This window comes from Antrostomus carolinensis, unplaced genomic scaffold (genome assembly GCF_000700745.2).
Source record: "Antrostomus carolinensis isolate BGI_N321 unplaced genomic scaffold, ASM70074v2 scaffold2513, whole genome shotgun sequence".
NCBI classification, from domain to species: domain Eukaryota; kingdom Metazoa; phylum Chordata; class Aves; order Caprimulgiformes; family Caprimulgidae; genus Antrostomus; species Antrostomus carolinensis.
In genome coordinates this window covers 60,048-87,679 of record NW_010304283.1, presented here as the reverse complement: position 1 = coordinate 87,679, position 27,632 = coordinate 60,048, and the positions used below count along the sequence as shown (strand labels likewise).

General features: G+C 35.8%; 1 protein-coding gene across 1 annotated transcript in view; it reads left to right on the top strand.

The window, feature by feature from the left end:
- LOC104522154 (disks large homolog 5) overlaps positions 1 to 17,126 on the top strand; it is a gene marked incomplete at its 5' end in the record, with an annotated part of 28,822 nt that extends 11,696 nt beyond the window's left edge. Inside the window, 14 exon segments of the mRNA XM_029084109.1 lie at positions 113 to 281; positions 3,392 to 3,469; positions 4,183 to 4,345; positions 5,234 to 5,367; positions 5,909 to 6,073; positions 6,462 to 6,645; positions 7,599 to 7,747; positions 8,054 to 8,224; positions 9,401 to 9,597; positions 10,321 to 10,464; positions 10,656 to 10,783; positions 11,568 to 11,677; positions 13,499 to 13,608; positions 15,972 to 17,126. Coding sequence (XP_028939942.1) covers positions 113 to 281; positions 3,392 to 3,469; positions 4,183 to 4,345; positions 5,234 to 5,367; positions 5,909 to 6,073; positions 6,462 to 6,645; positions 7,599 to 7,747; positions 8,054 to 8,224; positions 9,401 to 9,597; positions 10,321 to 10,464; positions 10,656 to 10,783; positions 11,568 to 11,677; positions 13,499 to 13,608; positions 15,972 to 16,075 — 2,006 coding nt within the window.
- Between the last annotated feature and the right edge of the window lie 10,506 nt (positions 17,127 to 27,632).

The window sequence follows — 27,632 nt, the reverse complement described above, 5'->3', positions numbered from 1 at the left end:
GTCAGTCCTCTTTCTTGTCTGAGACGTGTATGGTGTCTTTCACTATGTTTGTATAGATCTCCAGACTTTGGCAGATGCAGGATACTATAACTCAATTGTTGATTTTCTGTAGGCTCCTTGTCACACTCTGAATGTAGCAGTCCCAGCTTGATAACTCCTCCACAGTCGCCTCTTAACTTGGAAACATCTTCCTTTGCCAGCAGCCAGTCTCAGAACTCCCTTTCTACATTACCTAGGATTTCCATTAGCCCAGTATCTATTGGAGAACGTAGAAAAGATAGGTAAGGTCTCCATGTTACTTGCTTTTAATACAAATGCGTCCGAAGAAATTTTGTACATTTGTTTATTGGGCTGAAGGAATGTGAACGTTTAATTTCAATGACAAATATGTAGGTGCAGAGGTGCATCTCAGGTCCTGTTAATCAGTGTTTATATTTTCTTTACAAAGTATGTAAGAGATCTTTGTGTGGATTTTTTTCTTCAAAACCGAAGAGTAGATTCTTGAGTTTAGAAAATTAAGGAATTTCATAAAGGTTTTATTTTTCCCATGTTAGATTAATGACCACATCAAATAAGAGCTGTCTAAATTGGACTACACTCCTTCAGCTGAACTACCTCAGATGCCTGTTTATGATAGGGTTGTTCTGTATTCTGGAAAACTAAATAAAATTAAGACCTAGTAACATCTGATAGCTAAATATCAGGTGCCTTAACATTGTAGAATATCTGCTCTAACCACTGTGCCTTGACTCAGTGTAGGCAAATAACATGAAAAATTGAGGGCATAACTGTGCAAGAACATATCCATATGTACAGATGCGGATTTACCACTGTGATCCCTTTGGCTGTAACTGTACTGCTGCTAGCAGTAGCATTAAGTATATGTGTAACTGCTTGCAGAATTTGAAGCTAATAGGATAGCTTTCTTAAAAACATGAACTTTGTGTTTTAACAACTTTGTATATCTCATGATGAATATTTTCAAGGCACATTGCTAACGGTATCAGTCTCGGACATCTGATTGCATTTTATCATGATCTCACTAGACTGAATATATGAAGAAGTTTGCATAACTTCAAAGCATTGAACAGTAAGACACAAATCTGAATCAGGCGTTTATTTACAGTAAGGCAGCTGAATGCCATTCTGGCACAGTATAAAGGAGCTATGATGTCTTGGAATAGATTACATTTATGTGGACTTCAAGACCCTTTTTTATTGCTTGATTTATGTAAAAGGACTGACCATAAAAAAAAAAGTGAATGGTAAATTAACAAGGATAGTCTGTATTCTAAGGTTCCTCCTAGTAATAAAAAGTTTATTCATAAAATGTTATATGAAACTTTTGTCTCCTTTAAAGAATCGGTAACTACGTTATTGTAGTAACTCTAGAATGTATTTTGTGTACAAAGGACAGGGAATGTAAAGAGGTCTTTGTGAATTTTCATTCTTTCTTACTTCCGTGTGACTTTTGTACTACGTATAATCAATTTGTGTTCTCATATAAATGTTCCTCTAATTGTCACTTGCAAATTCAAAGTCAGAATTTCTTTTCTCCTTCATGTGACTAATGATGTCTAAAGTTCAGGTGAAAATGTTAGGGTTTTGACACTTGGGTAACTGTCTCTGAGCACAAGGTACGTGTTCTGATCTCTGGGAAATAACAATTTCTGTTCATGTTTATCAGACAATTGAAGCACAGTCAGGTTCCAGCCCCTTCACTCTTGCTGTACATATGTATAAACCATAGTCTGAAATGACTTTCTAAAAAAACCATAATCCTAAGTTTTCTTTTGTTATAAAAGCAAAACACAAAACTAACAAAGATAAACAGTTCTTAATTTAGGAAAGTAGCTAATTTAAGTCTATCCTAAGAAAATGTTTTAAGATGCCTAGATAGCATTTAAATGGTTATTTGGTCTTACAATTCTTTCTGTTCCCTGCAAAGTACAAGTAACTCTCTTGGCCTTTCCCTAGATGAAAATAATAATACCAATGAAAAAAATAAATCAGTATTTCTGTTTGCTCTGTTGATTTTAATTTAAATTTAAATTAAAGCACCTGGTCAATTAAGACTTTTTTCTAATCAGTGTTTAGTGGTTCTGGCAGGCAGTCTGAATGTTAGAGAAGAGTGTGATTCACTTTGTTTTAATAACACTGCTTATCAAGTAAGACACCTTTTAAATGTTATAATTCTGTTTTACTTTATTATTGATTCTCTACTACATGGATTACTAATTATCTTTCATTTTGTATTTACTAAAGTTCCAAGATATGATGCTGTGCAATTTGTATGGATGTGATTCTTTCTTATAGCAATCCAAAACAAACAAAACAAATTTAAAAGTGTGTGTAGTAGAAGGAAAACGAGAAAGGTACAATAAATAAAGATCAGAAAGGTGTAATTTTAGTTTTTAATCAGGTACTATACCTTCCTAAATTTTATGATATTAAAAAGCTTCTTATAACATCATGGTTTACATGCTCATAATGAGTTTAAAAAAAAAAGTTCATAAATTGCAGTTTTATAAACGTTAGGACAATTTACTTAAAATATGCCACAAATGAAAAATGTGGGCTTCAGTTTTGCTGTTACTAAACCTATAATATCTTTGCTACATTGATAGACAAGCTCTGAGGGCATTGCCTCTAACAGTGTCATTGATGTTATAAGATTACCAGGTTCCAGACTTGTATTCATATTAACAGCCAGCTTTTGTCTTCTATGCATTAGTACGCTGGCAAATTATTATGCCACTGCTACAGAAGGCTACCAAATAGTTGCCTTGTGGTAATACACATAATTTATGAAATTATGTCTTCTTCCCTCTACCTGCAGCCCTAAATCCTACTCTTTCCAAAAATACCTTTCCTTAGCCTGGCTTATGTTAGTAGCAGTGAGTGAAGTCCATTTAATTCATTTGGTCTCTGAACAGCGTGATTAAAACCGTTTAAGCAGTTAGCACAATTTAGAGAATGTCTATATGATAAAATTAAGTGTCAGGAAAGAAAACATTCAAATTAATGCATATTAAAAGCAGTATAATGCTATTAAAATAAAAAATACACCATGCCTGGAACCCAGGCTGCTTCATTCAGAAAGAACTCAACTGTTAATACCTGGTGATAACCTTTTTGCTGTGTAGATGTTCTTAAATTCATAGTAATATGAAGCAACACTTTTTAGGAGGCTACTGTTTACTCATACACACCGTGAAGGGACCAGCCCTGTTTGTAGAGGTAGATACATCCTAACTATGGGGGGAGGAAAGGGGAAAGTATCAGGGTTTTCTCTTGTATAAGCCATTCCCTTGTCATACTTACTAGTGTCTTACTACTGTGTGTCTTTTTCTAAGTGTTCTTTTCTTCTCAAATCTTCTACATCTTTCAGATATCTGTTCCGTAATAGGTCTTTTCTGAGAATCCCTGTGGCTCCTAGGCCTAGGTTCTCATCACTAAGGAGTTTGAGGTTGGCCTGATATAAGGTTGTCCTTCTTGAGCAGTATTGCGCACTTTGTGCTATTTTACGTGTTTGGATAATTGCCCTGAGGAGAATTTGCATGGTAATTGTAATGCTACCATGCAAACTGCTGTCTTAATGGCTTGAGTTTGCAACTGCTTTATTTTCATTACTAATTTTTGTTTCCCTGCATACAAATATGAAATCTGATATTTGTGCATTGTTGTCCTTTGATTTACCACCTTATTAGTTATGATGTTTATTTTCATTGGCAATAAAGACTCCCAACATTTATATTTTTAACATATCTTTCTGGAATATGGTTTGTAAATGACATTATATACAGTGGTTCAATTACTTTTATATAATATGCATCTGGAAGCTTTTTTCCTATCAACTTCACCACCATATTCATATTCACCATAAAGTGAATTATGGTGTATATGACTATGTGAATACTTCTGTGCAGGTAATGTATTTGCAAACATCATATTCAGTGAGCAGTCATGTACCTGGTATATCTTTATTTCTGCCACTGTACATTGCATGGTGTTAAAGGAATGCATTTAAGACAGTTGACATTAAATTTGTTTAAAATAACTGTTTAAACCTACTTTTATTATTAGCATTCAGACAGACATAAAGTATTGCATGTAACTTTGACATTGTGATGGTTCGAGTGCAATTTTGTCCAAATCAGTTTTAACTATCTCCTCTAAAAGGCCCTACATGGAAGAGCCACGTCATGTTAAAGTGCAGAAGGGTTCTGAGCCACTAGGGATTTCCATTGTGAGCGGAGAAAATGGTGGAATATTTGTCTCTAAAGTAACAGGTGGGAGCATTGCCCATCAAGCTGGCCTTGAGTATGGTGATCAGTTACTAGAGGTAATTGTTTGCTTACTATTCCTATGGCTTAATGAATCAGTTCATATGACTCCAGCCATAACTGCCTTCCTCAAAGAATATCTTGTGAAAGCTTGTGTGCTGTGAGATGTAGCAAAGGGTACTTACTCTGTATTGTAATATTCCAGTAATTGTGATTATTGTGGTTTTTTGTCTTTTGATGGTAGGTCTGTATTGCATCTTACATAGGTATAATTAAATTTTAAGCTAGCTAGTTTTGGTACTTAAAACATACATACTCTGTCTGATAAGGTGAGTAAATATGCAAGCAGCTGGCTTGTACTGAGTTTCATGCTGCAGTTGCTGTGCCATTTCCTTACCTGAGTTACCTGGTTTAAGAAACACTCAGGTAGGCTTTAAATTAGCTACAGTCATGTTTTTGCCTACAGTATTAGATAAACATGTGGAGGAGCATTTTGTGAAGTACAGAGCTGCTTTGTAAATGTTAGATCTGTTCATGCTGTGTATGTTAAAGCACCTTCTGTTGCATAGTGTGTAGATGATAGTACAATGACCCTGAGTGAATTATGGATCTGAATTTATTTTTAAATCCTGAATTTATTTAGATTGGTGGTCTGAAACAACTTGTATTTAATCAGTGATATCAAATCATAACACAGCTCAGAATACATATGTCTTTAAATAATTTTTAAACTCACAGTCAGGTTACCAAATATTTCGAAATTACAGTGATTCCTTCCAAGGAATAAACCCTAGTAATTGTTGTATAGCAGCTTTTCCATCCTCCGATTTACCCCAATGGAAATAAGTCAGCATTTAGCCATTAAATTAATTAGGAGACTGAAAGAATGATTTTTCTAGTTTCCATCTAAAAACTTAACATCCTGGTTTGTGCGGTTTTTTCTGTAGTTTAATGGGATAAATTTGAGAAATGCTACAGAGCAACAGGCTCGACTAATCATTGGACAGCAGTGCGACACCATTACCATTCTGGCTCAGTATAACCCACATATGTATCAGCTTGGCAATCATTCACGATCAAGGTAAGGCTGGCTAGACTTTGAAAAAACTACTCTCTGTCTAGTAGGTAACTTCTGTGCAGGTAATGTGTTTGCAAACATCAGCACATTTGTGCCGATAGGAAGTGTGATTGCTTAGAAAAGTAATGTGTGAATACATGCTTGTCAAAAATAAAACAAAACTGCTTGATGCACCTACTATATTTTCTTTCTTATTTAGGCATAATCCTCAGATACATTAATCTAAAGCCAAAGATTACTTCTTCCTAGGATTATGAGATTCTAGTACTTCAAATTGGTTTTAAATTTTTTTATGCTTTGAGTTTCCAGAAACTAGTTGGAAAAGGCATATAACCTAATGAAATTATCCATTCCATTTTGATGCATGATCGCACTTCAAAACTAAGCTTTGTTATTTGACTTGCTGTTTTGGGGTTTATTTTTTTCCTTACTTTATACTTGACTTACAGACAAATTAAAAATTTGGTCTGCATGGAAAATATTTTGCATTGGTGAAAAACTAACCGCCGATCTTTTGTTCTTTATTTTTTTTTTAACCTCTTAGTTCTCGCCTAGAACCTGTGAGTAATCATTCCACCCCTCAAGGCAGTGGAGCTGCAACACCTGACAATCATTCCGTAATAGATACTGTGAGTGAACAGGATGAAGGAACAATGACACCCCCATCCAAACAAACCACACCAACTACAAGTCCCCGGAATTCCTTAAGGTAGAGTGTAAAATTTTTACCTTAAGGGAAAAAAAACTTGTTCAGGGTGGATGTAGAAGTTATTTAACAAAGTGTGCTTCTGTGAATGCTCTGTCTAGCTGAAACAAGTCATCAGACAAGTTAAGTGGACCCCAAGATAAAAATACATGTGTGTTTTCAGACTGTTTTTGAAAGATGAGATCTACAAGGAGTGAGGAAAGTTTGCTTCAAGATTGGTTTAGCTAAGAAGGTCTGCAAGGACCATGGTGTTTGTCTCAAAATACTGTATCTGTAGGTGAACTATTTTGAATAATAATTATGTAAATATATATTCTTCAGATGGCTAGTTGATTGTATGTAATGCAAGTTTTAAAACTGAAATACATGTGTTATTTCTCCCTGTCAAAAGGGGCCCTGTGGATGCAAATAAAAGGACCCCTGAACCTAGAACTGTTGTTGTTAAAAAATCCCAAGTGGATCTTGGGATCCAGATATGTGGTGGAAACCTGTATGGAATATTTGTCTCAGATGTAGATGATGATAGCCCAGCAAAAGGACCTGATGGACTAGTCTTGGGTGACATGATACTTGAGGTAAGCTATTAAGAAAAGTCTTGTGTCATACTGAGAAAGTGTCTAGGATGGTATAAAGAGGGAGTTGCACAAAGAATCATGCTGTCTCATAATGGGAATGTGAATCCTGAGTTTCTGCCACAAAACCCAGGTAAGAATGCATCACCTTCATTCTGGCTGTGACATGTGAAAAGTGAGATGGCATGGACCTGGAGAACTACCACTGATGAGGCACACGTTGCCCATGAGTTTGAAGGACTAATTTATGTCCACTTGAAATTACAAACACCTGCTCTCATCATAGGAAGCTTTGAATCTAATTGCTGTACATAGGAGAAAGGGAAGGATATGAAAGATGTTACAAAACAGAGATCATTATCGATCTTACCACTATGAAATTCTAATGAGAGTTTAGGGAAAGGTGTGCAATATGTCTTTGACTCTGCTTTCTGTTTCTAAAATGAGAGTATTTATCTACTTGTCAGGACTGTTGATAAAGGTGATAAACACATATGTGCTTGAGCTTTTCAGATAAAACTGAGCATTGAGACTGTCTGAGCTCTTAGACTGTCCTATTGCATCTCTAGTATCCAGATGGGGATTTTGGTTTGTAATTGTGTTTCTAACTTCCCTTAGACCACTCGCTTTCCCTAAAAATAGTGAATTCTTTCCAGTGTGAATTTTATGATTTTCAGCTTACACTTTGGAAACTATTTAAAGAAGTGTAGACTCTTCTCACAGAGCATGTCTGCTGTGTTCACTTGGGTATTTTGTTTTCCACACCCATCTCAATCTCCTGCTAGACATCTTAAGGTGCAAACTGTGTTAGAGTTAAGTGGCAAGGTTTACTTGTATATAGAGCCTACTAGTGGGAAAAACAAACTCATTTTGCATGTTTTTCAAGCTCAGCTAATTCTGTTGCCTGTTAAGATACCATTTCACACCTAAAGATATCTGCATTCTGTGTTTTACAGTATGGGTCCATTGATATGCGAAATAAAACAGCTGAGGAAGCTTATCTTGAAATGTTGAAGCCTGGAGAAAACATCAAAATAAAGACTCAATACAGAATAGAAGAGTTTAATAAGATAAAAGAGCTTCCTGGAGATGGATTCTATATCAGGTATTGGAGTGTGACTGGTAATGACAGCATAAGGTTGTTAGGCTAATACTGTGACCATCATGAGAGAGAGTACATCAGTTTTACCACGTTTTTTAAACTCAAAGTTTACTAGTTTCTCCCAGTGAGTCTCTCTCTGATAGTGGGTACACAATCTGTAGCATAGTAAGTCTGCATCTTTTGCTGTAAACTTGTTTACTGTTGGAATGTAGAGTGTGCCACTAATCTTAACTTTTTCAAAATAAGTATGCTTGTTCTTCCCTGGAGTTGGAGATCAGTTGCAGAGCCTATTTATGTCTTCCTTCCCAGAGCACTTTATGACCGTCTGGCAGAGGTGGAACAGGATTTAAGCTTTAAGAAGGATGACATTTTGTATGTTGATGACACTCTACCACAAGGAAACTTTGGTTGCTGGATGGCTTGGCAGCTAGACGAGAATGCTCAGAAGCTGGAAAGAGGACAGATTCCAAGTAAATATATGTGAGTGACCTCAGTTGCAGTATTTATCTTACAGTCTTTAAAAGTCTGACTAGTGAGATGTGGTGTAAAAGATTTGTTTCCTTCTACTCTTTCTTAGATTAATTCTAAGATACTGATTCTTAGATGTGTCATTTTAGGGATGGTGTATTTTAATAACATTGAATTAAATATATTGCTCTATCAAGTTGCACTTAAAGCTACTAAATAGTAAACTAGAAATTGAAATGATGCATAGACCAGTGTTGTGATAGATAATCCCATAATAAAAATGACAGTAACCACAAAAAAAAAATAAAATCCTTGAATCCAAGGTTATCACAGTTGTTCTTGGGAAGTATCAGTGATTTTAGTTATCTGTGGGCAGCAATGTTGTTATAAGACTGTGACTGCAATGTCATGATGTTGGTACAGCAGTGAAGAGGAGTATGCAGGAACTAAAATTTTTATATTGTTACTGAAATCACATTAGTGTTTAGTAATGGTTCAGTGATTAAAGTATTCTTTTCATTTTAAGTTTACTGATTTTCTGGTTTCCTTTTCTTCTAATAGTCTTCTTGCTGTGTCATAACTCAAAATTCATCCTGACAGTGGGATAATGATATAGTGTGTAATGTATGGAAGTACAATATATACCTACAGACCCATACACATCATTGATACTTGTTACTGGAAAATGCATAGTAAAACCAGCTGCATTTTACATGTGTTACGTGGCCACAATACTTGTGCTTATGTAAAATAAAACCTCATGAAGTAAAACTTTTTATTTTGGATTGCTAATAAGTTAGTTGTAAGGATAGCATAACATGCAGCTTCATAGAATGAATGGAATCTTCACTTCTGTGCAAGGCTGACTTTACCGGCAAGTAGGTGCATATTGCTGCTTATGCCTTGGAGAGTTTTGCCCTGCCTGTCCGGATGGTCACCCTCTGTGCCATGCTGCTGTTTGTATTATAAGAATCCTGAGGAAATGATAGTAGTGTTAGGTTTTCAGATGCTTGTTATTTGATTTATGTTAATGTTTGTTTCTGATTTATTTTCTGTGTTGAAGGTACTTGGGCTAAGGCTCGATATGAGCATTTCCAGTGTGTTCCAGCAGCAGCAGTGTTACTGTTTGTCAAAAAGAAATTTAAAAGATAAGTTTAAATACCAACCAGTTAGTCTGTTTCATTATAGGATGGATCAAGAATTCTATAGGAGACACAGCATGTCTGAGTCTAAAGATGAAAACAGCTCATCTAAGACATTGTCAGCAGCAGCACGGAGGTCATTCTTCAGAAGAAGGCATAAACACAAAAGAAGTGGTTCCAAAGATGGAAAGGATTTACTGGCTCTTGATACAATTAGTACAGACTCAATTCCTTTCTTGGATGGCAAGTACCTTTGTTATACTTGGGAGGGGCTTGCCTTGCCTTCTCTTTCATTTTTAATCAACTGCAGCATGATAAAATGAATAGTGTTGCTTTCTGGTTGATCTGAATACAAATAGTGGTCATATGTCCTGTCACATCTATTACTTTTAATAACTTTTTCTGTGTGCATATATGTGTTAAATAACAAGCCAGAGTGTTTCAAATTAATTTTTTTGTAGTTTTTTCCTAGCTCTATCAGCGTGTGCAGAGACAGGCCTGCTTTTTGATGCATGGTTTGGATCTTTATTTCAACTAATTTCTGTCCAGGTCACTTAGTCTAGGCAGAAATGCTGGACATCACTCAAAAATCTTCACCTTTATTTCTTCACTCTTCTACAAAAATCATGTTAGTTACAGCACGAACTTCCTTTGGTTTCTCAAATCAGAGAAACCAAATATTGTGTCTTGTTTGCTCTTTTAGGAAAAAATAAGGAGGATTGGTTTTAAAGTTTGTGTGAGGGTAGAGGGAAGAAGCACCAGGTTCAATTAGAAAAACGTTTATTCTGAGCTGTCAAATGGAGAAAATGGCAATAATGGCTAGTGAGCTTTTTTTGTACTTGTCAAGGCCCTTATCCACTGCAAGGGAGTTGTTTTCATAATTACTGTTAGGATGATTCTGCTTATTTGAGGAGTGCCGGGAAAATAATTTATGCTTTTATAAGTATATCTTCTCTGTGTGTGTAGATTCTGCAAGTCTGGCATATCAGCGTGTACAGAAAGTGGACTGTACCTCTCCTAGGCCTGTCCTTATTCTAGGACCTTTACTTGATGCTGTGAAAGACATGTTGGTCAAAGAATCCCCTGGAAAATTTTGCAGATGTCCTCTTGGTAAGTATGCAGATATAACCGATTTATTCTTGCTTAGAATATGATAGTAACATCTAAGAAAGTGAACTAACTGGTAGCACAAATATGGAAAAAACCCCCAGAATCTGAATTTGCCAACACCGTTTTGTTAGGCTTGTTCTGTGCCTAAGGAATAGTAATGAAAGTGGGTCTCTTCTTGTTCTTTGAAACAGAGGTTATGAAAGCTTCCCAACAAGCCATTGAACGGGGTGTGAAAGATTGTCTGTTTATCGATTATAAACGGAGAAGTGGACATTTTGATGTGACAACTGTAGCTTCAATAAAAGAGATAACAGAAAAGGTGAGTCGCTTTTAATGCTGTAGTTCTTTGTACAATTTGCAATATGTGGTCATACTATGTTAGGGGGGTGAAAATCATGTTAGCATTGTCCTCCTTTAAGGCATTCAGAGAATTGTTCCCCAGGCCACTGAATAAAATAAAACTTTGGCATGTAATTGTTTAAAGATTATTTTATGCAAACTCACCTTTGTAGAAAATAGGAATGTCCATATTATTTAACAGTATTGTTAAATAAATTTAGAAATTATTTTCTTAGATTCCATAGATTCCACTCCCTACCCCCCAAACAAGGATTTAGGTTTTTTAACTATTCCATTTAATGCAGTCATATAGAATATAAACATCATAATAATCCTGGAGATGTTAATTAAAATCTGTACGTAGCTTATAGTTTTCTGTCAAGCCACACAGAAAGTCTTATTACTTTAACGCTTTTGTTTGCTTATGACTTCTGCAAGAGAAAATGAATATGAGTATTTAAATTTGGAAAAAATGTATTGCATCTATTTCAATTTGAGTTTTCATTTCATTAGTTCTTAAAATACTTTTATTTTTATCAATGCATGCTTTTGGTACTATGAATGGAGTTTCTTACAGTTTTTCATCTTCTGTCTTTTGTTATAAATCCTTTGGGTACAAATTGCTCAGTAGCCCCAAAATGCTAAATGTGTAGCAAAAACTCTGTTGGGTTGCTGTGATTTAAGTAGGGGAAGAAATGGGGGATTTGCATGTGTGCTTGTGGTCTCTAACTGAATGAGTGTTTTGCATTTACATTTGATCTTAGGATTGTCATTGTCTGCTTGACATCGCTCCTCATGCCATCGAACGGCTCCACAGTGTTCATATCTACCCTATTGTAATTTTTATTCGCTACAAAAATGCTAAACAAATCAAGTAAGTCTGTGAGGGGTATAGTTCAGGGATGTTTATTTTAGCTTAAAATAAGCTTTTTACCTTATTCTTTCTTTCATCCTAGTCATCTTAAATCTCTTTAAAATGTGAAAATTAATCCTTGTAAAAACTGCTGTGAGGTAAATGATCTTAACTTCATTTTGGTTGCATGACAATTAAGTGAATCTTTCAAATAAATTGAGCAATGTAGAATAAACTGTATGTACTCCAGGAGGCACTCAGATCTTTCCTGCTCACCTTTGTATTAAACAGTAAGACAGATATGGGTGAGATCCTTTGAGGATTAAGTGATGACTGTGACAAAGAGCTATTCTTCATCTTCTCAGCAGGGCCAAATGTGTAGATGCAGTGCCAATTTGTTCATAGCCTCAGCTTTCCCACCTTCATTCTCCACTGAAAACAGCAAGGGAAGTTCCCCTTTGCCATGGAGTGTATATACTGTGGTCTTCTTGGGCTGTGCTCTTTCAGTAACTGGGAATTTCCTTCTCGAATATAGTCAGGAACAGAACATGGGAGTTACAAACCCCAGTCCCTCCCCTCATGTTTGATTAATCCTTCACACATTTTGATAGATTGATTTGGAAATAAGTGATGTGATTTTCCAATATGAGTATTAAGCAACAGTTTTGTTAAGAGATCTTATACTTGTGCTATTTTAGTTTTGAAAGTTGAAGACTTCTTATATTCTTGATATGTAGGTAAATTTGATGACTATCTATTTAATAAAGAAGACAAGTATCACCGCTTTCAAGCAGAAACAAGACATAAAGCAATGTAGTGTATTCATTATCACTGTAGGACCATATACTTGAATGACAAATGTAACAGTTATGTCTTGAGCCCCCTTGGAAATGGAATGGTGACCATTACAGCCAGTTCATTTTTTTGAAAAGTGACAGAGAGTGATTGAACTAGACAGGCAAGGATTTCTAGCAGTCATCAAAATCAGATGTGATGGCACATTGTCTCTGACTCTTATGAGCACCAAAGGTTTTTCCGAACAGCCTTTTCGATATAGCACAGGTTCTATTGGCATTCTCTGAAGTGCTACATGGCAGTGATAGGTTAGTTTAGTAGTGATTTTTTTTTATTATTTATAATATAAAATTGTGCTTCTTTTCTCACTGCTAGAAGCTATGTTTACATTGTTTCAGTACCTATCTATATGACCTTACTAGCTGATTTAAAACTATGCTTCCATTTAAACAGTATCCCCTGCTGGGGACCCAAGTCAGATTTGGAGGAGAGTGTTACAAGCCTTAATCAGATGATTATTTTTTTTTTTTACTATTTTTATTTTTCTATATTTTAAAAATTGTATTTCCGACAACTTATATAATAGAAAAACAGCCATGTCAAAAATGTGTCATATATAAGATCACATAGAAATACTCTGTTTGGTCAATGTTTGATACTTGAGGCCCTTAAAAGAGCAGTACTTGAGTCCGGCTTTGTGTAGGGACTACTGGAGTGTATATGATATGATGATACAATTCACATGAACTGAAAAAAATTATATTCTTTCTCCCTCAACCCCCTCCCAATCTCTGATATTTTATGGGGATACCGTCTTGGTCTGATAGCTAATAAATTTGTTAGCACTGAAATCCTGATGACTATGCTGATACTGCTGAAACACAGTAGATGGCACTCTGTGCGCAGGATTATGCTTGCAAATTAATTAGCCTTCCACATTTCCCCAGCTGGAGGTAATACTTTCAAGTCCATGTAAAAAAAAAAAAAAAACAAAACAAAAAATTACTCCTATACAAGGTTTTTCTTTTTTTCTTTCTTCTTTTGCAGAGAGCAAAAAGACCCAATCTTCCTGAGGGACAAAGTTACACAAAAACATTCCAAAGAACAGTTTGAGACAGCTCAAAAAATAGAACAAGAGTATAGCAAGTACTTTACAGGTTAGTATTTAATCAACGTTACACTAAGAACACAGTGGCAATTTAATCCATTTACATTGTAATTCAAAAGGTCCTATATTCCTTCAAAGAGTACTTTTTGGTTTTTTTCATTCTGCCTTCCCTTTTGGCAAACCCATGCTCTGGTGTTTTATTTACCAGGAGAAGAAATCTCAGGATATAAGTACTATCCCATGTTTTTGTTTTAATGTGTTATGAAACTTATGACCTAACGAGATTCTGAAAACATCCTATTACAAGCCAGTAGTATTGGAAGTATAGTCAAGGTAATTTGACACAGTGTTGTCAGTTTTATACCATGTAAGGAATATAAGTTGTTTTGTAATTGTAGAAATCAAACAAAACAACAAAAACCCCTGTAGTATAAATTAATGAATCATATATGAGACATACTTTAAATCTTTCAAGAAAGGAAAAAAAATTGTCAAAGGTTTCTTGAACAGGCATTGTAATTTGGAACAATTAAATTCAACTTCTGAGGCCATTTTAACATCATAAAGTATATTATATGAATCTTGGATTGTAGTTAATACTGTATTTTTACCAGAGAAAGAAAACTGTATTTGAAGACTGTCTCTATTTACTTCAGGGTATATTTCCACATGGTTCCACATACATTCAAAACAGTGTGGGATAAAATTCTAGCCATCTTGATGTGAATGTCAACAAAACTTAAAAAGGAAAAAAAAAAATCAAAAAACCACCACTAAACCAGCCAAACCCCAACTTTTTGTGGCCCGAACAGTGGGATTCTTATAGCAATATTTTGAGGCGTACCTACCAAGTGCAAGGGAGGGAAGGTGGATATATTTTGTGTAGAGCTATTTCAGGGCACCCTGAGAGAAGCTGCATGTTCTCAACAAAATCAGTTACCTGGTAGATAATAGCCATACAAATGCTTATTTAAATGGTATGTGTAAACCTTCACAGAACTTGACATGTGCATGGCCAGATTGCATCTCACCCCATTATCTTCTGCTCCTTGTTAAGTCATTTGTTGCATTTTAATTTTGCCCTGATAGTGAAAGTAGCACTCAGTCCAAGAGAGTCCTGTGTGTATCTTCTCACATAGCCTTTGGGAAGGGCCTCCCTATGTTAGTGCCAAGTACAGTGGACTCCAGTTGTTATCAACATTTCCAGCTGCTGGTAGTCAGAAAAGATTGGTGTTCAAACTGCATTGGTATTTAAGCTTGTTGAAATTATAATGTTGTGCATAAAATAAGCCGTGTTGGACCTGGTAGCTTCCTCATGAAGCTATGTGACGTGCTTTCGGACCTGAGCTCTGTGATTCCTTCCTGAAGTACACTTTTTGACTAATAACTCTTTCAAATTGGTTTTATTTCCTGTACCAAGTTGTGAGCACGGTGTGTACTCTGAATCACTTCCTCACTGCCATTTGTCGTCTTTCATAGACCTTGTTGGTTACTGTGTTTTGTATCCAAACTCACCTGACATCGTTAACTGAGGTGTATACTGCAGACTGAAGTAGTATTTTACGTGAGATCAAATTCTCTCATTTTGAAAATGGAAATTATTCTTTAAGCCTTATAAAACTTGCCATATTTTTTCCAGTGTTTATGGTAGCTGAGGCCAGAGGCTTTGCTGACATATTTCTCAAGTCATGAAGTTCCTCCCTTTTTAAGTCTTAAAGCTAGTACATTCTCCTCTCCTGTGTCAGTGTTGGCATTTTACTTTTTATGACTGTTATGTTTAGCAATGGTAGAATTCAAGGTATTAATTTATCTTTTGAATTGATTTTCAAGGAGTTGCTTGCTGTTGGCCTTTTATTCCTTGAATGTAGTTGACAATAAGAATCAGAGTAGCAAACACTGCTGGTTTATTTAGCTCAACGATCTGTGAACTGCCTCATGATTTACTTCTAATATTTGTAAATAGTGTCTAGTTGCTACAGCTATAGTCTCTATGTATATTACCACGTAAATATAAAACTGTTAACACCACATGCTGAACAGAGAAGGTTCATTATAGCAGGTTCTGACCATCTTTAGACTTAAACTTTGCCACCTGATGCCTCTGAAAATAGTACATGGAGGCCTTTAACAAAACAGTTGTCTTAGTTGATTATAGCCATCAGTTCTGTGACTTCCCTGGACTGTTTTAAGAGCTAGCAGAAGAAACTGTGTATTAAATGCTTGACCTCTTTGCTCTGTTTATTCTTTTTCTTGTTTTAATTGAGTCATGCATCTGGCAAATACTGAATTAGGTAGATTAATTCTGATCTGTTGATAAACACTTTGCAGAAAAATGCAGAAGACTGCTCTTTGTAATTAGTCATAACTGTTTGTTCCAGTCTCATTCTTGGGGGGGCGGTTCTTTTTCTCCAGGCATTGTCCAGGGAGGAGCCCTTTCAAGCATTTGCACTCAGATTATGACAACTGTTGACCAAGAGCAAAGCAAAGTCCTGTGGATCCCAGCTGGCCCGTTGTAGATTTATTTCGCTGTGAAACTACTTTGCAGATGTAAATAACCAACTAACTTTCTAGCCCATGAACTCTGTCCATTTCTGTCTTTATAAAGATATCTGTAAGTGATTTCTGTTTCATGAAGGGGAATGATAACACTGAACACACAAGGACCTGACAAGGCATGTGGGAAGGGGTAGATAACTTCACCGAGCTTGTCTCTTACATCGTACGTGTACATGTGACAGGTTGTTGCGAGGGGTTGCGACCTGCATGTACTTGTCCATGAGTAATGAATTTAACAATGCTGCAAAACCCTGTAGAATGACAAGTTTACAAAAACCTTTTCAAAGTATTTGGTTGTTGCTGTTTACTTGAAATGTCTTTTTTTGTTGTTTTGTTTTGGTTTTTTTTAACTCTATGTCCTTTCACTTAATGAGGTAACTTTCCAAAACGGAGTGAAATTTCTGAATATGAGCGAATGGTTTATGCGCAATGTGACTTTTAATTGCAATTTTGACCATTTCTAAGCACATTATTGACTCGACAACCAGGTAATAAGATGGGATTGAATCGGTACGTCTTGGGAGTAAGCTCAGAAGGAAGTACACTCCTCTACAGGGCAGACCACTGTTTGTATCCTGTCAACGCTTGTCTGTCAAAGATATCGTTTCCTGTTTTATGCATGAACCTAGTATTTAAACGTCATAATATATCTGAACAATCCAATCTTAATGTGTGTTGGGAAATAATAATTTTTGGTTGTTGGGCCTGGATTTAAGTACTGGTGGGGAAGAGTCATAAGCTAGGCCTAGCATGCTGTGTTCTGTCACTTTTAGATACTGTAAATATGGAAAGCTTATGTCAGTGCAATTTTGCAGGGTAATTCTTAAGCTTTGTACTTCAGTGTGTAGCATTCACGTAGATTGTTTTTATTTAAGAGCATCCACAGTTTTAGGGCTTTGATTAAAAGCCTTTAGAAAGGTACTAAATTGTTAGTGTTTTCACTGTCAAAAAGTGACTGTTTAGTTTTGGTTGCAATACTTATTTACCTATTGTACCAAACTCCATTGTATCAGTTCCCTTTTTGTTTTTTGCACTTCTGACTCTGTGTTCCTAACACAGGTTTTGTACGTGTCTCTTCTGTCTCTTGTGTCATGTCTTGTTTCTTGGGTACTGTATTTTAATTGTTTTGAAAATATCATTTGAGTAGAACTGCTTCTCAGTCACTGTTCCTAACATTTCATTATGTAGGGTTTCTATTTTTACACTACAGGCTGTAGTTTTGCTTCTGTTTGCAGCTTTTTTAATTAAAAAAGGGATGCCTCTTGCACAGTTATTCAACGAAAGATCTGGTCCTACATTTAAATTCTGTTTTATGGATGCTATTTTATAGTTCAAAATACTTTATATAGTATTTATATAGATATATACTATATAGAATATTTTGAACTGTAATACATATTTTATATATATATATATATAGTATTTTATATAGTATTTTACCATACTATTATAATACTGTATATATATAAATTAAAAAATAGGAAGTGTTATGGATGACTTACTAGTCAAAGTACTTTCTACGGTGAGGGACAGCAGTTTTTTGTTTATCTCATTTTTTGTTTGTTTTTTAAAGTTTGAGGTCAGAGTAGACTCCAGTGGTACAACTGAAACAGACAGGTACTGTTCTGACATGGATTTTCTGTACTAAAATGAAAATGTCACTTTGTATCAAAAAAAAAAAAAAAAAGTTAAAGAAACTGATTACTAAATAAAGGTCAATTTCTCTAACTTGACTTGTGTGTAAAAGGTGCATATAGCTAATGTTCTCCTTGAGTCTATTTAGTTGAATCCTCTGATAAAGTTTTATTTTCTGACTAAAATTGGCACATACAAGTTCAAGTGCGCACCTTGAGAGGAACAAGTATCAGTTTTGTAGTTTTGCCCAGTCTTGCCTACGTAAATACCAACGGTGTTCAAAAAATGCAGAACACAAGAAGTGAGATGTTGGTTTGTGTTTCATATCTTTAACATTCTGGCCCAGTGGTGTTAGGGTGTTTCAAGCAGATATGCGATTGTTTGGATGGAGGCATGAACTGGAGAATTAGTCTATCACTGTTATTTTCAAGAGAGTGTCACTGGAAACCAGGGAAAACCTAACAGGCAAAAATGTGAATCATGAGCTTAAAGACACATTGTAGAATTCGCTGCCTCAGTTTTTACATTTCAGACAGCCCAGACTCTTCTGTTCATTGAGTATTGTGAAAGCTTAGGGAAGGTAATCATTGTGTATTAAGTTTTCTGCTTCATCAGTTGAGTTATTCTCAGATGCCATATAGTCAACTTGAGCATGAACCTGATTAGTAGATGGTCAATCTTCTTGCAACCTGCATACCTAGTAATAGCCACCAGTCATAAGACAGGGCTTGCACCTTATCTGTTTTCTTGAAAAAAGCCACCATGGTGCCATCTTCTAATAGGGGATGAAGAAAATGAGAATAGGCAGGTTCTGGCCATTCAGTAACACCCATACCTTGCATATCTTCTGATCATGAGTAAGTAAAATTAAAGTCTTGGTTAAACACTAGAAAGATTTCTTTAGCTCAGATCAAGAGTTTTCTGATATACCATTTTATTTTACAATACTACATGCTAGAGCTAGATTTGGCCATCATTCTGAAAAGAGTAGCTTTGTCCAGGTATTCAGATGAAGAATATAGCTCTGTAGGTATTTTTAAAATAGTTTAAAAGCAATATAGCTAGACAACAAAAGTGTGAAAATTTCACCCTTGTACTCATAAGCCAACATGGAGCCTATATGGCTGCAGGTAAGGAGTTAGCTAGAAATTGGCATCTTTTAACTTTATTTCTCCATAGCTAAACTGACATAAACTGGTTGAAGATACTGCAGCTCATATGTATGATCTGTTGTTAATATGTTGACAAGTATCTACTTGCTTTTAAACCTTTGCATTCTGTTCACATTGACCTGAATTGCAGGACGAGTGTTTGCCAGATCCAGAATTACACTCTGACAGCTGCCATCCTCCCCACCTCAGACAAGGGTCCTTTTTCAGTGTCTGATAAATTTGGAGGCCATATCATGATCCCTTTCAGTGAATGCAAGCATTGCCTTAAGCAGTCTTGAGCAGCTTTCCTAGATGCATCTCAGATGGATGTATTAATGGTTGCAGAACAGTCTTGTAATCTAAACATAGAATTATGTTTAAGGGTCCATGTAATTTTTGAGATTCTATGCCTCCATTTCACAATGGACAGTTTCGTTTAAAATACACTGACATTGGAAAAATGTGCACTGGCTTGGAAACTAAAGACTGCTGTAAAGAATACAAATACCCAGGTAGACTTTGGTCTTGTGCAACAACTAATAAAGGTCTCAGACCTGCAGTAGAAACTGAACAGTATAAAAAAGGTACTTGGCCTCTTCCTGTAAATTTTCTTATGGCTGCTGTGTCAGTGAGTGTAAGAGTTTCCTTTTCATTTGGTTGCTTTTAAAGAGATTTTTTTTTTTTTCCCCAACCTTAATTCTGTTTCACTTTGCTTAGAAAATGCCTTGCTGTTCTTCACTGAAAAAGTACATTTTTGATACATGTTTGTTAGTGAACATTTAAACTATCCAATTTGACTTCTTTCTCTCTTAGTGTTCAAAGAGATGCTTTTGCTACCACAACCCAAATGATGTGAGTGTGAATCCAAAAACCAGGTGAATAGAGGATCCTATTACTTAGTTGTAAACATACTATTTGGAACTTGAAATTGTTCAACTCTATTTTAACAAACAATTCCTTACAAGCTTTCATAAGAATGGTTGTTTCTTACATTATAAATAATTTTAGATGAATGTCATAACATTATATTTAAAAGTTGTCTAGATGAATCCTATTCTTGAAGTAAACTGTGCATAAAAAGCATACTGTGACTAAAAAAAAATCAAAATATTTTCAGTACTGGAAGTTATCTTGTAGAATCCACTACAGAAAACTTTTTTTTTTGTTTTATATTTTGTATTTATTTCATCTTGTAACTTAGTTTAAAAACCGTGAGGAGTATTAAAGGTATTCTGATTTCAGTAGATCTCATTCAAGTAAGTGTTTGTAATTAATTTTCAAAAACGCAACTGTTAAAGGTACAGTGAGGTTTTTTTTCCCCTATGTGTGAAGTATCACTTTTTTTAACATACACAAGTTTTTAAGATATGTCTTTAAAAAAAAAAAAAAAAGTTGGAGGGAAAATGGCAGAGATTTAATCTTTGTTTTAAGCCACAAATCACTAAAATCTTCATAGTATGTAGCCTAGTCATTTTATAATATGGTGAGTTACCTGTCATTGCTATGTTTTATTAACAATACATTATATGCTAAATGTCTGTGTTCACTGGGTTATTTCCTGTGTCCATCATATTGAAGGAAATAACACCAGTGGCTGAGGAAGCTTTTGGAGATACAGTACCTTGATTTATGACCCTTTCCTTTGCTTGTTCACAGTATAAAGAGAATGTCCAAGAGCTAGAATACTACTCCTGCTAGTTAAGGCAAAAAAAACCCAACCCAAAACTGAAACAAGTCTGTCAATAAATAAATAAACAATAAATATTTTCAACAGCTTGGAGAAAAAAAAAAATGTTTCTTGATAAAATTTCATTAATATTTGCAATGTCTTTTTTCTTTTAAAGTATTTTCAGTGCAAATGTGAATGACATTTCTTATGTAATCTTCACTATGCCCTTCCTCCAAAGGCATGCAATGATTGGCTTTCTGAAGATGGTGACTTTGACCTTCAGAGGAAGTGACCCTTTTCCCACAACTTTTGTATCTGGCGTTGCTGCAGATTCATCTTACCTTTTTAGCAATAATGCAAATCAGCTAAAATCATCATAATTCCTTCATTTGATGAATCTGCCTGTTATGTCTTTACTTAGCATTAGAGCTTAGCATTAGAGCTTAGCATTTAGGTGCACAAATAATCTAATTATTTACCCTAATTAAGACAATATTTGTGTCCTACCTGTGACAAACTTCAGGTTTTAGGTTTCCAGCTTGTCTGATGCTTGGCTAGTGTAAGCAATAAAAGGCTGAAAATGCATTGCTTCATCTATATACATGCAAGGGGTCTAAGTGTGACTGTAAATCTTAAAGTTCTGTCGTGAAAATAACTTAGTTTTATAGCATTTTGAGAGGATAATACCAGTGGAATCAGCCAAAAGATTCTAAGGTAAGAAATAGAAACTTGTCTGCTGCAAAGATATGACTTGAGAGTGCTAGCAATTGCTCACATCATTATAGTAACAAATAGGGTTGTGATGCAAAGAAGAGAAGTGCAATTACTGAAGAAACCAAACACATGGAACTGAATTCCAGGAGAGTGGTACAAGCTGCTTGTCCTCAGCAACCCATAAGGTTGGTCCTGTGGTGGCAAATGTGTATCCCTTATATCTGGGGTTGGCTGAACTGTGTGGCCTTGCAGAGCTTCTGGCTGCAAATCTGTTTCTAACGTTCAAATGAACACTCACACTTTTATATCCTGACTTGTACTGTAGTAAAAAATGTGTGTTTAATAGCTGCAATTATAGTGTGATCTGTTGAAACCTGCTCTGACTGATTTGCAGTTCAATTATTTAGAATTCATTTTTCAGGGTGGTACCATATATTTTGTGCCAGAGGGACTATTTTACAGCTGCAGAATAATTCAAATGAAGTTGTAAAAATCAATTGCATATCCTCCCCCTCCTCCTGGCCTTACATGGCTGAATTTCCCTCAGCTGCAAGATTTGAACTCCAAGAGACACTTGAATTCCTATCTGATGCTAACACTGCTCTGTTGTCCTGCACAGGACATGATCAGAGCTGTCTCCTGACAACGTGGAATAAGGAGGTGTTGGGGCTGCGCTGGCTTCAGTCCACAGCTGTGCTCTTCCATGGGATGTTTCATAATGCTTCAGTCTTTGCATGAGCTAACCCTAGTGAGATGCATCCAGTCCTAGCTGCACACTGGCAGTTCTGTGCGTTCTGGAGCTGAAACAGAGTTTCTGATCAGCAATTGATGCCACATTTTTCCTTTCAGTTGTCCCTTTTCTGCTATGAACTGTACACAGACATACAGTTTTGGCAAGTGCTCCATGAAATTTTTCTCAGAATAGAAATGAGCTTCTAGTTTATTAGGAGAACTGTATTATGGATACATCACAAGCCTTCTTTTACTGTTACATTCAGATTTAGTTTCCCTTTGCTTTTCAGTCTCACTACCATTTGTAGATAAATCTTTCAAGGTGTGTTCATCCAGGTCAGCCTTCCTGTTTGCCCGATTTCCTTGCTTCATGCTTCATTTGTGTCATTACTCCTCAACTCCTCACATGTCTAAACTGTCAAAGATATTTTTTCCATTGCTGATGCAACCTAATCTCTCTCTTCCTCGCCCAGTTATCTAATTACTAAAGTATTTGGGGACATTATGTAAAGTCTTTTTGTTTCATAAAAAGCATACTATATGGTTGTTTATTAATTACTGATTTGATTCTAGACGTTTGTTTTACTCACTGTTGATGATCTTGTGAACAGCAACGGCTGATCCACTCCAGCATTCAGCAGTCTGCAATTTCAGATAATGTTTTAGCAAGTATTCCACGTCTGCAGTTTCTGAAAGTGATGCCTTACTATGTTTCCAGCAGTGTCAGCAGTACATTTGTAAAAGAACCTACTTGGTAAGCAACAGAAGACAACTTGAGAAAGTCCACATACCTGCCTTAGGATTTTATGACCTCTGCTGGCTTACAGAGGCTGCAATCTTTGAATTCATTTGTATTTCCCTCTGCACTGTTTGATTCTGTGATAACACAGCACTGGTAAGGTGTGCAGAACGTACGTGAACTGCCTTGCTACAAACCTCTGAAATGCACAAATGGTGCTTGACCTTCACTAGAAATAAATTACCGTTATTCTAGTTTTGACCTTTTTTGCTGTAACTTAGGATGTTCCAGAAGTTAGAGGTCAGTTTATAGAAAGAGTTCTGAAATGCTGGAACTCACCAGAAGTAACTGTATTTCTCTTGTTTCTTTCCCACCCTACTCTTGCACTAAAGCCCAATTTTTATTTTACACACCCTGTACTGTCAGTCATTTGAAGATGTAGGCAGTCTGTAATAACTCAATATGATGAAAAGAAAAGAACAGCAACAAACCAGCATTGGATGTTGGAAGTCATGAGCCCTTAAGATGCTTTTCAGTTCTCTTACCTGCAGCAAGAGCTACTCAGAAACAGAAATCCTTTTGTGAAACAATTAAGCCAGAGTTAGAAAGTAATTTTCTTTCTTGCTGTCAGTGCTCTGATAATGAGACTTTCAAAATCTAACTCCCCTATTTTTAGAAGCCATCTGATGTCCAGACCAAATACATCTGTGGCACCTTGATACGTGGTCTTGTGAAAATAGTGTTTTAACTTCTCTGCCTTGGTATATGCACTTCATGATGCAGAGCAGTTTCAGCCTTTGTTTTACTAGGCTAAACAAGCTTACCTCTTAGACTTGTAAATGTTAGGTTCTTCATTCCTGCTACCTCTTCTCTGCATGTTTTCTAGATTGAATGGAGCTACTTTGAATAGCCAAAGTTTACTGCCATATGAACAAATGGAAATGTTGCTTTCCAGGCATTAAAACCAGCATTGGTAAAGGAATAGAGCTTCTTTCTCCTGGCACAGAACAATGAAATTTATTGGAGCAAGGAAGAGTCTTTTTACAGAAAGTTCCTATCTCAGCCACAATCTTACCTTGCCCTTTAAAACAGAGTTATTTTGTTATTTTTCCAATGAATTCTTAAAGAAAGAGGTCTTTAATCCAGAGACAACTTTGGAGTATGCTGGATGTAAACCTAATCTATTTCAATGATACATTTTTTATGGCTTTGTGTTACCCCCTGCTACTTATCAGATGTTGGGGTTTTTTGTTTAAATAAGGGTTTGTTCCATTGTAACCCATTGAGTTGTCCTGCTTGATGGTATGAATTCATGGTTCTATAGTTGCACCAAACCAAAGCGTCCTATTCCTCATTGGGGTGGAGGGAGGGAAAGTTAGGTCAGCTAACTTATCCAATATGGGATTCCCCTTTGAGTGTATATTCCTGTGCTTTCTGAGTGTGGTGTTTTATTTTCTTTTGTTGGTTTTTTGTTTTTGTTTTTGTTTTTTTTTTAAATCTATTCTACAAATACCACATACACTAACAACGGTTTCTGAAAATCAGTGGTACTACTGACCCGTATGTGGTTTGTTAGTCAATGGCACATGAGAAACGGTTTGTTAGAAAAATGGCAAAATTGTTTAGCATGAAGTTGATGCGTTATGTGAAAACAAAAACAAACAAAACAGAACAACTTGATGTTCTGGTTTTCAATTATTTAGCCTTGTGCTTGACTTTTAATGTACCTACCTTAGAAAGGTGTTTTGAGCCTTTTAACCTTTCAACCTTATAACCCTGAAAGTTATATTTGGAAAATGTAAATGAATTTGAATTGAATATTTCATTTGATAAGCCTTTAAATGAGGCATTAAGTTTCAGCAAAGGGAAGACTATTGTTCTATTTAATCAAATTTATTTATATTCAGTATTTTCAGGAAGATTCTGAAAAAAAAACAAAACAAAACAAAAAAAAAAAACCCAACTTTAAAAGGTGTCTCAAGCCAGCTACTCAAAACAGGAGTTATACAATATAATTACTCATCGTTAAAAGTTTTGTACTGTGTGTAGTACAGAATGTAACTATTAGAGAAAAAAATATTTCTGGTATGCGAGAGAGACTAAATCTTTATTTTCCCAGTATGTTAATATGGCCAGTGCAAAAACTATGACAGATTTAAAAAGACGTTAAAAAGTATTTCTTCAGCAGAAAAAAAAACATGGAAGATGACTTGCATTTATCAAATTGTTCTTTTAAAATTCAAGAAACTCTGCCTTGATGCAAATTGACACATCAAACATTGTCTCTGACACTATTTATTTTTATAGTTACAACATCTCAATTACAATCATTTTATGCTGCATATAGCACTGATTGGTTTTTCTTGCAAGTTAAGAGCAGAGTTTGAAGCTGTCATCCTCAAGGTTACAAGCCTGGCAGAAAATTTTTCTCTTGTTTTTTTGTAAATTGGAAAGTATTACAATAACCAAAAAAAACCAAATCAGACAATCATGCTTAGATTTAAAAAAGAAAAAAAAAAGTAGTATGTATTCTATGACAATTTCTTCCATAAGACAGAAAGTATTAGCAAAATCAGTGGTGAGAACTTGCAGCCTTAGTGATGACTGTAAATCAACAGCTGCCACGCATGACATGAAAAAAACAAAGTGACTGAATCTTGAAATAATGTATGCTGCAATCTATAATATTTAATTAATGGGGGTTCAAATAATGGTAATTCTGAAGGGATTGAAAAGTATTGCATATTTCTCATCTGTAAATCCAACACTTCTAGTGTGTTAAATCCAAACACCTATTATGGGATATTTTGTAACAATCACTTTAAATTGACGAAGGCATACTAAGCCTTTTATGGCCATAGACCTTTAGTTGAGACCAGACAATTATAATCTCGTTTCTGAAGTATGCAAAAAGCGTGAGAGAGCATCAGACTGACTGGCTCAGTGTCAAGTCCTGCTTGTAAAAGGTATGACTTAAAATGGAAAGCCTTTGTGACAGTTTATGCTGACTAACTCAATGTGTATAGCCTGTGCCGAGAGTTTTTTTTCCACCTATTCGTGAATACTCAAGCAAGGAAATTGGCTTTAAACACAGAGGGGTGCAGACAGTTCTCTCGTGTAGTCAAATAAATATTTTATGATGGACATTTAACTAGTTCTAATTTATGGGCAACACATGTTTTTTTGTCATTAGTAATTGTATTTCCAGAAGATAACTCTGTATTAAAATTTATGAGGATTCATGGGCTCATATCGTAGGTAAAGCTCCTTTTTGAAATCACTTGATTTTTTTAAAAATGAAAAACCAAAGTGACTTCCTCAAGCCTCCAAAGCCTATTACTTTATTATGTTCTTTTTTTTTTTTTCTTAGAGGCGAAGGCAGTTAAACGTGTTGTTGCACTCTTCCCTGGAAGAAAAATAGCGTTTGTAGGATGCAGGCATAACAGAAGTTCTCTAAAACTGCCTCTGCTTTTAACTTGAGTAATATGCAATGGCATCAGAACAAGATGTCAGATATAAGTCCTGAAAACTCTTTTGAATCCACCTGTGTTGCAAATTAAGCATTCAGAATTTCTTGATAAATAAAAAAGTTTTATTCTTGTTTTGGGACTAGTGAACAGTTTGATTTTCATGTCTCCATCCTTGTCCCACTAAATTAGACACTTTACCCCTTGCTGTAGGAACAAGAACAGGAACTGAGGCCTCTCATATTATAAATGCTCCTACCAGAAGCATATTGTTCAGTTCTATGTAAAGCCTACTAAGTATTTTAAGTAACTGGAGCAATACCAGGAGGTTTTAACCTTAATAATAGATATGCTGGTTTGACAAGGCTTTCACAGCAGAAGTCACTGTTGTATAAGCCTTTGCAGATATAATGCCTTTCTCATTACAGACATATGTACAGCGTGAGTAGCATTTTCCTTTTATGACATATTCAGAGCTCTCTACAATCTTTTAAGGTATGTTCATACAAATTTGTGGAGGAAGCCCTCCAAGACACATGTATTTGAAATACCAGTGTCTAATTAGGATGACTTTGAGCTTTAATTCAGTGATAACAGCATTTTTTTTCTCACTGACAGATGCATGTTTTTAGGTACCAGCTTCCAAAGTTAGACATACAGAACTTTGTCTTGCTTGGAAAAAAAAAATACAGATTAGCATTTTTCTTTTTTGTTTAGGCACCAGTGTAAGTAATACAGTCATTAACTTGTCAACAGACTGTTCTGCCCTGCGTTGCTGTCTTGTACGCAGCATATGCAGATTGTCCCAGTGCCTCACAAGAAGTTGCTACATGTCTTTCCTTTGGCGATCCATGCATTGGGCTGTGACCTTTCTCTTCTAAATTTCTTTATTCAAATTACAGGCACCTCTGTGTGCAGGTTTTGAAGCAATCTGTGCCCTGTTGCTGGTGTTAACCTCTGCCGTCAAAGGGCACGAGCAACAATCTTGCTCTGGTGTGAGGAGGAGCGTGGCTGCAGTCCAGCTCTGCCTGCTGTGTGATTGCTCTGCACGATTTGGGTTGCTGTTTCTTCAGGGGCTGAGACGCTGGCTGTGTTTCTTGCTTCTCTCCTCACCCTGGGGAGGCCCCAGAGCCCCTGTTTGCTAACCTTTATTTTTTCATTTGCTTTGAAACCATGAACATAGTGTAAACCTGGTTTAATTACATGGATTTTACAAGTGGCTTACCTGTTTGTACGAAGTCAGCAATATAGAGAGGGAGTGGGGCAGGAAGGTCAGTGAATGGTTAGCTGTTACTTCAAACAGGAAAATAATTAAAGCAAACCCTTCAACAGTGAAGTGATCTGTGAAAGGGAGAGCACCACATTAACAGATGTGATTGCAGGGGCATTTTATTTTATTTTTTTTTTTTT